The 12,585-nt window shown below is 38.5% G+C and overlaps 1 protein-coding gene across 3 annotated transcripts in view; it reads right to left on the bottom strand.

The window, feature by feature from the left end:
• The window catches only part of F8 (coagulation factor VIII), a 216,840-nt gene that overhangs the window by 13,191 nt on the left and 191,064 nt on the right, over positions 1-12,585 (bottom strand). For 2 of the 3 annotated variants that reach the window (XM_066356154.1, XM_066356155.1), the window contains 3 exons: positions 5,629-5,773; positions 5,070-5,218; positions 3,816-3,992 (listed from right to left, as the gene is read on the bottom strand). In XM_066356154.1, coding sequence (XP_066212251.1) covers positions 3,816-3,992; positions 5,070-5,218; positions 5,629-5,773 — 471 coding nt within the window. Of the gene's footprint in view, positions 1-3,815; positions 3,993-5,069; positions 5,219-5,628; positions 5,774-12,585 lie in introns of those variants that run through there. The other variant, XR_010747809.1, reaches the window with a different exon arrangement.

Genomic DNA, 12,585 nt, shown 5'->3' on the forward strand with positions numbered 1-12,585 from the left:
TCAATTAGTAGCCTGATAATCCAGCTATGGGGTTACTGCTGCCTCTGCCTGGATAGTAAGAGGCTCAAAGAGCTGGCAACTCCCCACTCTATTTCCACTCAGCACAGGGCTCTGGGTAAGGCTCAGTCAGTCAGAGCTGCTAGCATAATCAGGTGGGGTTTCCGCCCACTCCAAGACCTCTGGCTCTGCCACTCTGTCCAGTAACACAAGCGGGCGCCCACTTCCAGGGTGCTTGGAGGTAACTCTCACTCACTGTCTGCGACCAGGATATCCGGCTAGCAGTCTCACGCTCTGAGTGAAACCCCCAACCGCAGGGAAAAGTTGCAGCGTTGGAATTGAGTCTCGCTCCGTCCCCGTGCGCGGCTTTTGCAAGGCGCTGGGGCGGCCCGAGATTCTGCTTTGGCCCACACAAAGGCCCCTGACTCTGCCCCTCTGTGCGATAACACGGGCGCGCACTGCCGAGGCACTCGGAGGAATCTCTCATTCACTATCTGCGCGCGCAAACCCGGATATGAGGCCGGCCGCGTTTCCCTCTGAGTGAAACACCCTCCAGCACGGAAAATCTCCACCATTGGAATTAGTTCTCACTCCCTCCCGTGCGCGGCTTTCCCAGGGTGCTGGGGCTGCCCAGAGACTCTGCCCTCGGCCCACAGAAAGGCCTCTGACCCTGCCTCTCCGTGGGGCAACACGGGCACCCACTCTCGGGGCCTAGGAAGAAATTCTCGCCCACTAACTGTGCACCGACCAGGAGACCGGGTAAAATGGCCGCGCCGCTTGTCTTTCTTTGTTTGGGTTTGGCGCGAGTGTTAGCTTGTATTGCCCGGGTTGCCACAGGATCAGATTTTCCTTGGCTTGGATCTCCGTGCCACAGCCTGGTTCGGCCGTTTGTGTCGCGGCCTGGATGTATTCACCCCCTTTTCCCGCCTCAGTTTCTATATTCACAGTTACCAGAGAAAGCCGCCCTGTTTAGGTTAGTGAGGAAGGTGGAGCATTTCTTACTCCCTATTTCCTTTGGGGTTTGGTTATATATTTAGCCAATTTTTCACTCAATCATACCTTTGGGTGTATTGCGAAGCATCTGGAAGCTCCAAGTATAGGTTTTTCTGTTTCTGGTTGAAGATCTTGTTGAGTTTTGGGGGAGATTTATCGGTATTGCTTCCTACCCCGCCATTACTCTGACGTCATCTAGCTTTAAATATTTTATACATAATTACTTCATAATATATATCTGATGTCAATTTGATGTTCTTTAGGTTCTAAATTTATATTGTTTCTGCTCACTTGTAGTCAAGTTGTTTTGTTGTGTTTTATGATTGCTGATCTATGTTTATGATCTTATCATTTTAATATGTGGGACTCCTGGAGACCTAAAATAGGAGTACTTTCTTTTAGAGTGGACTTGAAAAAGGTTCTTTCAGATGTCAGGAGGTGCTTTTTATTTGCAACTATGTCAGCTCCTTCTGGGTGCATAACTTATTTAATGTATAAGTCTCACATTCAGTTTTCTTTGCATTTTTCACTCAAAGCTTTGTCTCCCAATAACAGTTATATAAACATTTTCCATTAGGAAAGATTCGCTATTTTAAATTATCTCATTAGTACCTCTCTTTGCTCTAATTTAAGATCATTATGCCCTTTTTTTTTGCAGTTGATGAGAGGGTGGAAATTCCCCTTTCTTTACTTAGTAGCAGAGCATTAAGAAATCTGTACTATCAGTGATGTAACCTTTTTTTATTGTGGCAATATATACATAATGTATAATTTACCATTTTGACCATTTTAAGTGTACAGTTTGGTGGCATTAAGCACATTTATAATGTTCACAAGCATCACCACCATCCATCTCCAGAACTCTTTAACTTTTAAAACTGAAACTCCACCCACATTAAACAATAACTCTTTATTCTCCCCTTTCTCATTCTTTAGTAACACAATTCTACCTTCAGTCTCAATAAATTTGTCTATTTTAGGTACCTCATTGTAATTGTTAATTTTATATGTCAACTTGACTAGGCCGTCGGTGCCCAGATATTTGGTCAAATATTATCTTGGGTGTGTTTCTGAGGATGTTCTCAGGTAAGATGAACATTTAAATGGTAGAGCCAGTAAAGCAGACTGCCCTCTCTAATGTGGGTGAGCATCATTCAGTCAATTGAATAAAACAAAAAGGTTGAACCTTCTCTGAGCAAGAGAGAATTCTTTCTTCCTGGGTGCCTCTGCACTAGGATGCTGGCTTTTACCAGCCTTTAGACTTAAATTGAAATATCAGCTCTTCCTGAGTCTTAAGTCTTTTAGCCTTCAGCCTGGGACTTACACCATTAGCTCTCTGGTTTTCAAGTTTTCAGACTTGGACTGGAACTATACAATTGGTTCTTCTGGGTCTCCAGCTTGCTGCTTCACTCTGTAGATCTTGGGACTTGTCAGCCTCCATAATCATATGAGCCAATTCCTTACAATAAAACTCTTTACATACACACATGCACATCCTATTGTTTCTGTTTCTCTAGAGAATCCTGACTAGTACACTCATAGAAGTAGAATCATACAATATTTGTATTTTTATGTCTGGCCTATTTAATTTAGCATAACGTTTTCAAGGTTCATCCATTTTGTAGCATGTATCAGAGATACACCTTTTTAAAAATGGGAATGCCCTCCAGAATATATATTATCTATACTTTAGTCCAGTAAACTGCCAGAAGCAGAGTATTTAATCCAGCCTTGAGGAACCAGGGAGTTCTTCTTAGAGGAGATAATATTTACCTAAGACTTTTGAAGAAAGAGCAGGAGGAAAGGGGCAGTGGGAAGTGCCTAGAAAAGATGTCTTAGTAGAAGAAACAATACATATAAAAGCCTGTTTTCAAAAGGAACATGCAGTTTTTAGGGACCTCAAAGTTTATTAGTATGGTGGAGTTTAGAGAACAAAGGAGCAAGTGGCAAAAGATTACTAAATCTGGTAATCTGTAGACTGGTAAAGACCACATTATTCTTAGTGAAAAAGAAGATAAAAAAGATCATAGAAAGCCTGACCAGGCAGTGGTGCAGTGGATAGAGTGTCGGACTGGGATGTGGAGGACCCAGGTTCGAGACCCCGAGGTCTCCAGTTTGAGCGCGGGCTTATCTGGTTTGAGCAAGGCTCACCAGCTTAAGCCCAAGGTCGCTGGCTCGAGGAAGGGGTCACTCGGTCTGCTGTAGCCCCCTGGTCAAGGCACAGATGAGAAATCAATCAATGAACAACTAGGGAGCCGCAATGAAGAAATGATGTTTCTCATCTCTCTCCATTCTTGTCTGTCTGTCCCTACCTGTCCCTCTCTCTGACTCTGTCTCTGCCACAAAAAAGACCATAGAGATTAATTATACATTCTCTCATAACTCATGAGATAGCAAGGCTTTATGTCATGTCCTCTAGTTTGTTGACTTATCCAGCAAATCAACATCAAGAAGGAAGACTGTCTGGGTCACTAAAATGAAAGGTTAATGAGGCTTAGGAATCTAAGTTGCTGATGAAGATACAGACACTATTAAGCATTTTATAAGTAACTGTTATTCTTCTTCACCCTTCTGATTCTTGCCACTATCCTGGATGATATTAAAATTCATGAGGATAATCAACTTTTGACTCTACTCTGCCCCTTCCTGAGGATTATACATCTCTGCTTGGAGTCACTGTGTCCTCCCCAAATGCTTTTCATGGTGTCCAACTACTATAGATACTCAGTAAAGTTTATCCTGAAAGTTTGAGCATATCAACCTTGTTTTGTTTCTAAATGTCAAGCTCTAGGACAAATTTGGCCTTTCCTATGAGAGCAACATACCTTTACTTTGCCATTCTGAAGAAATGGAGTCCAATTATGTCCATCTGGACTACTGGAGATGAGAAACTCCTTCACATACATGCTGGTAAGGAGAGATTTTACACCCTGGATGATTATTCCTGTAACTTTCATTGTCTTCTGGAAGTCCAGTTGCAGCCACTCTTCTGGATTGTTCACCTGAGAAGTTAGTTAGACTAGTTTACTGTTGGTCACTATTTGCTCCTAGAAATGCCCAAATCTCTTCTTATTAACCATGTCACAGTGCATACATTCTGCATTTTAATTGTCTGTCAGTCTTTCTTTTTATTTTTATTTATTTATTTATTAAATTGAATTTATTCAGGTGACATTGGTTCACAAAACCATACAGGTTTCAAGTGTACCACTCAAAAAAACATTATATTCACACTGCATCATGCACCCATCTCCCCAAAGTCTTTTTTTGTTTCCATTTCTCCCTCTCCTTTTGCCCTCCTCCACCTAGCCTCCACCTCTTTTCCCTCTGGATTCCACAATGTCTGTGTTTATGTGTTATGTGTGTGTGTGTGTGTGTGTGTGTGTGTGTGTATTTTTTTTTTTTGGTGAATTCTTTCTTCCTTTTTAGACTCCAGGTAAATTGAGGGCTGAAATTGTTCATGATTCATTTCGGTATCCTCAGGATCACCTATTTAACAGGTGCTTAGTGAATGTTTACTGAATGAATATGTCAGCCATGTACAGACTGAATACAGTATTAAAAGTTTAGCAATGTGTTATATGACCTATTTTGTTTAAAATAAGTCTCTGGAGGAGCAAAGACCATTAATTCCATTCATCCCCAAAAGCTATTCAGTGATTGAAAAATCACAAACTGGGTGGTTCTGGAAAAGAACTGTGCCCAGTGAACTGTACATGACTGTGACCCTTTTCTTTGAGGCACTGAGAAACCTGCAGAGACAACTAATTTTTGATATTTCTCTCTATAAAACTGGACTTCAGTTACTATAATTCTTTGACAGTATTAGCCTAGTACTGTATATAGAGATTCTATTTTCAGAAGGCTCAATTAGAGATCATTTCCCCAATGAATACTATGAAATAACATGGCACCACTAAATTTCTGTGGGTTTTTCTGCCCATAGTCAACCTTTCTTGACATTCTTTGGGAAAACCAGTTGACAGAAATACCTCGGAAGGAACCGTCAAGGGCTTTATTTTTTCCAACCACTACTTCCCACTCTGTATCAATTAAATGGAAAATACCTTGCCTCTTACCTTGGGTCTCCAGGCATTAGTCCTGCCCTGGAGGTGGAGTCGGGCTTGTGAAGGAGACCAGGTGGCAAACTTATTGTTTAAGTAGGATGAGGCAGTAATCTGTGCATCTGATATTTCTTTATTTTCCATTCCTAGTGGAATGCTGCAGCCTCAAAGAAATGAAAGGAAAATGTGATCACAAGGACAAGATGCAGCTTTGGTTCCACTAGTCTGCTTTCACTGACACTCTCGGACTGCTGTCATCATGATGTTATTTCCCAGGAATTAACTTTTGCACTGATTCTGTTATTTTTAACATGCTCCCTCCCGCCCCCGCCATTTTCTGGGCGGCTCTGCTCAACTTTGTTTGACTTGGATTCGCCTTGTTAATAGTAATGTAGAAAGTGGCTGCCCAAAGGGAATCCCATGGTTAAAATGACCAGAAAAACCCAGGACTGTGCCGGTTTTAGTATTAATAGTTCTATGTTCTGAGAAAACATGCAGTCTCTGGAAAACTAGGAGCTTTAATTATCCTACTTATGGTGGAAGACAGAAGGATATAGGATGACTTGACACTTACTGTTTATATCACAGCCCATCAACTCCATGCGAAGAGTGCTGCGGATGCTGTAGTGTGTTGGGTGCAAACGTATATACCGAGCAATAATTGGAGGGTTAAAAATATTGTGTTTTATTCCAGATGAATCCACATTGCCAAAGAAGACCTGTGCAGAGAGATTAGCACAGATACATAGACAGTGAATACAGAGTAAAAAGCAATTCATCCTGATTATATCTTCTAATTTTGCTTTGTGCATTTCTCAAAAGTATCCAACACTCAAAACCATTCTGGATAGACATATATTAAGATAGAGTCCACAAAAGAGAAAAACACCAAGAAGAGGAATGGATCAAGGGAAATTAGATTTGGGAAGGTGAAGTAGTTTATTTTGGGGCCCTGTGAAAGGCTCACCAATATGGAGGAAGCCATTTGGGGCTCTGCTAATCCAGTGCAGGCTGCAGACCAGCAGCATCAGCATCACTTGGGAGCAAATAGAAATGTAGTGTCTTGAATATTATTCCAGATCTTCTTTATCAGTACATGAAATTTGAAAAGCACTAGATTAGGGCAGAGCCAGCTGTGAAAGAGGACTGGGAGGCAACAGTTTACCACACTGGTCTCAACAATCTTCTGAGAATGTGGGTTCTGCAGTCAAATGTTCTAACCAATGTCAACCCAATAAATTTTAAAATTTTGGGCTTTGTGTGCATGTATGACCTGCAGGGCATTAATGAATGTTTTCTTATGTATGAATTCATGAGAAAAATGTTAATACTCAACATATGGGATTTAAGTCCTTAACATGTCTACATTCTAGAGAAAAGTACATGACACATTTAAGGGGAAAGGAACATAGTTTTAGAAATATGGTAGTAATGCTGCTAATTCAGAGGACCTAGAATTAAAACATGGCATATAATGTAAGGAAAGTTAAAAAACATCTCTCATAAAATGCCTGGCATTCTGTATCTGCTTGAATACACTAAAGTAGGAATTGATGTAAGTTACCAAATAGGATGTGGAAAAAAATAAGCTGATAGTTGTTCGTATAGAAAATAATATAATAATTAATAAATAATACAGGAATAAACTGTATTTTGCATACTCATAATTGTAAACCTACTTTTGCCTACCCTGAGTCAAACATCAGAGTTATAGTAGTATGAAGAATAAAAAAAAATGTTCTGCCATGTGACAAATTTTTTTCTATGAGAAAAATTAATAAATATATAGCTTTTTTCCCCAAGACCACAGCATTGTTTTGACAAATATATTTGCTTTATTTTTACTCAATCCTTATGTCTTGATTAGAAACCTCTTAGGGAGATAATGTATGAATTCAACAAATAGTTAATGAGTACACAAACTCTAGATTCCATACATTATGTATGAGAAACTGTGAAAGATGGCTTCACTGGTGAATTCTAATAAATGGTTTTTTATATTAATCAAGTCGTTTATTAATTTACTATTGTTTTTCCCAACTTACTCATGATAAAAAAACCCAAAAAAGCTCTCACAATAATTGAGTTTCTGTATTTTTCCCTCCCTCTCTCCTTCCCTCCCTGGATTATCTGTTCACTGAAGAAAAGTTAGTGGTACATAACAGAAATGCTTATAGAAGCATAAAACATAACATCACACAAATAAACAAGTAGCAATAACAATATTATAAGCAAAGTAAGAGGTCAAGACCAAAAGATAATTAAATGATACATAAAATAACCTTTTACATTAAACCAAGTGCAACTCCCATTGCTACGATATAGTAGTCAAAAAACCTTATGATTTTTTTTGTGTGGCAGAGACAGAGAGAGACAGAAAGAGGGACAGACAGGGATAGACAGACAAAGGGAGAGAGATGAGAAGCATCAATTCTTTGTTGTGGCTCCTTAGTTGTTCATTGATTGCTTTCTCATATGTGCCTTGACTGGGGGGCCACAGCAGAGTGAGTGAACCCTTGCTCAAGCCAGTGGCCATGGGTTTCAAGCCAGCAATCTTTGCGCTCAAGTCAGAGACCATGGGGTCACGTCTCTGACCCCATGCTCAAGCCAGCAACCCCAGACTCAAGCAGGTGAGCCCATACTCAAGCTGGATGAACTCATGCTCAGGCCTGTGACCTTGGGGTCTCGAACCTGGGTCCTTTGCATCCCAGGCCAATACTCTATCCACTGCAGCACCGCCTGGTCAGGCTTATGATTTTTTAATTTAACATTTACTTATTTATTTAGTTTTGCATTTTCAAACTGTCTTTATTTCACTTAAAAGAACTGGAGAATGGATAAGCTCACCTTTTGACCAAGAAAAAAAAAGATTCAGCCTTCCAGTTTCTCAAAAATTGATAACATTTTTTTTCGTATGGGTTACATTTCTTAAAAAATTTTCTTTTCAATTACAGTTTACATTCAATATTATTTTGTATTAGTTTCAAGTGTACAGTGTAGAGGTTAGACAATCATATACTTTACAAATCCCCTTGATATTTCCAGTACTCAACTGGCACCATAGACAGTTATTATGGTATTATTGACTGTATTTTTTATGCTATACTTTATATCCTGATGACTACTTTGAAACTACCAATCTTTCATTCTCAATCCCTTTACCTTTTTTACCTAGTACCCCCTCCCCTCTGGCAACCACCAGTCTGTTCTCTGTATCTATGAATGTGTTTCTGTTTTGTTTGTGCATTTATATTGTTCTTCAGTTCCACATATAAGTGAAATCATATGGTATTTGTCTTTCTCTGTCTTATTTCTCCTGGCATAATATCCTCTAAGTCCATCCATGCTGTTGCAAATAGTGACATTTTGTTCTTTTTATGGCTGAATAATATTCCATTGCATATATGCACTTTTTTATCCACTAGTTTATTGATGGGCACTTGGGTTGCTTCCATAGCTTGGCTACTATAAATAATGTTGCAGTGAACATAGAGGTACACATATTTTTTCGAATTATTTTTTTGGTTTCTTCCAATACAAACCCAAAAGTATAATCACTGGGTCATAAGACCATTTCATTTTTAGTTTTTTGAGAAACTTCCATACTGTTTTCTATAGTGGCTGTTCCAATATGCATTCCCACCAGCAGTGTATGAGGGTTCCCTTTTCTCCATATCCCAGTCAACACTTATTTTATTGATGAAAGCCATTTTGACACATGTGAGGGGATATTTCATTGTGGTTTTCATTTTAATTTCTCTGATGATTAGTGATGTTGAGAATCTATTTATATATATACTGGCCATCTGTATGTTCTTTTTGCCTAAGTGTCTATTCAAGAACTTTGCCCATTTTTAAATTAGATTGTTTGTTCTTTTGGTGTTCAGTTGTATGAGTTCTTTATAAATTTCTGAAATTAATCCCTTATCATATGTATCATTGATGAATATGTTCTCCCATTCAGTGGGTTATCTTTTCATTTTGATGATGATTTCTTTTGCTGTACAAAATCTTTATAGTTTGATGCAGTCCAATTTGCTTATTTTTTCTTTTGTTTCTCTTGCCTGAGGAGATATATAAAAAAATACCACTATAAGAAATGTCTGGGGATGATGTTAGAGTAATAGCAAGGTGAGAGATACCTTTGATCTTTCCCCTTGAAATTTCAGCAAATTGAATGGCTATAACTCATTGAAGGAATTCAACAGGGCTTGCAGTCCTGCCTGAAAAATACATGCACCCAATTGACTAAAGGTGGGAAGGGTAAAAAACCAGGGATGAAAGATAAGACAGCCTTGTGGTTGGCTCAGGAGAGGGGAGGTGCCAGGACTGGTCCAGCTTTTGTCTGCAGGCCCAGACAGAGGAGAAACCTGGAGTGACTGGGTTTCTGTCTGCCAGGGTTCTGGAGAGGAGAGAAACCTGGAGTGATTGGATCTTCTTTTTCTGAGAGGAGCGGAGAGATTGAGGGGAGTCTGGTTGATACTGAACCAAATTGGCAGAGCATGGGGTCACTACCAGTGTTCCTATGGTCAGCTTGCATCCTGCACATGGACAGAGACACAACAATATGAAGTGCAGTCACCCGGCCTCCCAGACATGGCCTCCTTCCCTTCACTAGTATGGAGAGTGGCAAAGACATACTGCATAGCTAAAAAACAGAGGTGTTCTGTGTCTGATGCCATGCTCTTTCAGACACAGGGAGGAACACCCAGAAGCCTGAGATCACCATTGCTAAAGCTGTAAAGCCCTCACAAGTGACTGCAGCTCTGCCTCCACCTTTGTGAAAGTAGCTTCTCAGCAGAGCTCAACCTGGGATTTTATAGAGCTAAAACTTGTAATCCAGTGCCACCTAATGGAAAAAATAGAAAAACCACTTGAACATTATTTCGCCTAATTTTTTGTTTTTCTTAAGTTCTTTTTGTGGTTGTTGTTGTATCATTTGTATTTAATGATTGTATTTTTTTGTTTTTGTCCTTTGAAATCTTATTCTTTAATCTTAATTTTCAATTTAGTTTAATTTTTAAATTTATTTTTATTTTTTTGTGGATATTCTTTGCTTGATTTGATTTTTAACAATACTACTCTCAAATGTACTCAAGGTAGAAAATAAGGAATACCATGATTAACCAAGAAAGAGACACAGTTAAGAAATAAAAATAAGAATCTCCAAAAGCAATCTCAATCACATTGAAACCTTGGAGTAAGAAAATAAAGAATTCAAAATTGAAGTTCTGAAATTACTCAATGAGATGTGAGAAAACACCAGTAAGTAACTTAATGAGCTCAGAAGACAAACTGAATAATTCACTAAGGAGACTGAAACCTTAAAAAAGCTATGAAGAACTCAATACATGAATTAAAAAATGAGTAAGCAAGTTTAGCTAATAGAACAGGCCAGATAGCGAACAGAATCAGTGACATCAAAAACAGGCAACTAGAGATGCTACAGAGAGAAAAGAGAGACACATAAATTAAAAAAAAATCACAGAGCTCTACAAGAATTGTCTGGATCTATCAGAAAAATCAATATAAGAATAATGAGTACATCAGGAAAAGAAGAGAGGGAGAAGGGAATGGAAATAATTAATGAGAACTTCCCAAGCCTATGGAAAGAGTTAAAGCCTCAAATCCAAGAAGCAAACAGAACACCTAGTTACCTCAACTCAAACAGCCTTCTCCAAGGAAAATTGAAATAAAAATGTCAAAAATTAATAACAAAGAAAGAATCCTTAAGGCAGCTAGGGGAAAAAAGAACTTATCATATAAAGGAAGACCCATCAGGTTACCATCAGACTTCTCAGCAGAAACTCTACAAGCCAGAAGAGAGTAGACCTGAACATTCAAAGTACTCAAAGAAAGGATTTACCAGCCAAGAATACTATATACAGCAAAGCTGTCCTTCAAATATGAAGAAGAAATAAAACTTTTCCCAGACATACAGAAGCTAAGGGAATTTATTACCAGAAAACGACCACTGCAGGAAATACCCAGGGAGTTATTCTACCATATACAAAGAACAAAACAACACAAAACTACAAGTAAAATCTCCAACAAGGTTACAGTATAGACAAAGATAATCTGCACCAACCAAAACATAAAAGGGGAGAGGGAAAAGGTCTTAAGAAGCAAAGGAAGATGGAGTGCAGAAGCACTTATAAGACAAAGGATTCTTGTATATATGAAATTTCTTTTTTTTTTTATATATATATATATTTTTAAATAAATTTTTATTAATGGTAATGGGATGACATTAATAAATCAGGGTACATATATTCAAAGAAAACATGTCTAGGTTATTTTGTCATTAAATTATGTTGCATACCCCTCGCCCAAAGTCAGATTGTCCTTCGCCACCCTCTATCTAGTTCTCTGTGCCCCTCCCCCTCCCCCTGAAATTTCTTTTTTTAAACAACCTAACAGTAAGTACCTATGAAAAAAACCAAAAACTGAAATACATAGCTTAGAAAAAGAAGAAATGGAAGAAAAAAGCATGGAACACCACCAAACAAAAACAGCTAACAGAAAAACAAAAGGAAAGGACCAAATGAGACACAGAGCTACCAGAAAACAAAGCATAAAATGGCTATAGGAAATCCTCATATGTCAATAATTACCCTAAGTATAAATGGACTGAATTCACCAATAAAGGAACAGAGTAGCAGATTGAATAAAAAAGCCAAACTCATCTATATGCTGCCTCATGAGACACATCTAAGCTGCAAGGACAAAAGTAGACTCAAAGTGAAAGGTTGGAATACAATTCTCCAAGCAAATAATATCTAAAGAAAAGCACGTGTAGCCATATTTATATCTGACAATACCGATTTCAAGATAACAAAGGTAAAAGGAGACAAAGAGGGACATTTCATAATGATAAAGGGAACACTATATATCAAGAAGATATAACACTTCATAATATATATGCACCAAAGCAGGGAGCACCAAAATATATACAGCCTTGACTAACAGATCTAAAAATAAAAATAGACAAAAATGCAATCATAGACAAATATGCATAACCATTGATGGCATTAGGTAGATCATCCAAACAAAAAATCAATAAGGAAAAATTGGCCTTTAGTGACACATTAAACAAAATGACATAATAAACATTTAAAGCACATTTCATCCCAGAATATTACACCAAGTATATATATTTTCTGAACATAAGGCTTTGTTTTTTAAGTTGAGGAGAGGAGATACAGTACAGATATAGAATCCTGCAAGTGCTCTGACAGGGATCCACCTGGCAAACCCCATCTTGGGCAAATGCTCAAATCAACCAAGCTATCCTCAATGCCTGGGTCCAATGTTCCAACCAATTGGGCCATTAGCTGTGAGAGGGAAAGAGAGAGAAAAGGGGGAAAAGGAGGAAAAGAGCAGTAGATGGTCGCTTCTCATGTGTGTGCTGACTGGAGATCAGACCCAATCCTAAACTCAACTGTAATTTCAAGAGATTTTGAATAGCCAAAATATTCTTGAAAAAGGAAAAAGGATGGAGGACTCAAACTTTCCTATTTCAAAACTTAGT

The sequence above is a fragment of the Saccopteryx leptura genome, chromosome X (genome assembly GCF_036850995.1).
Source record: "Saccopteryx leptura isolate mSacLep1 chromosome X, mSacLep1_pri_phased_curated, whole genome shotgun sequence".
In the NCBI taxonomy this organism is placed as follows: domain Eukaryota; kingdom Metazoa; phylum Chordata; class Mammalia; order Chiroptera; family Emballonuridae; genus Saccopteryx; species Saccopteryx leptura.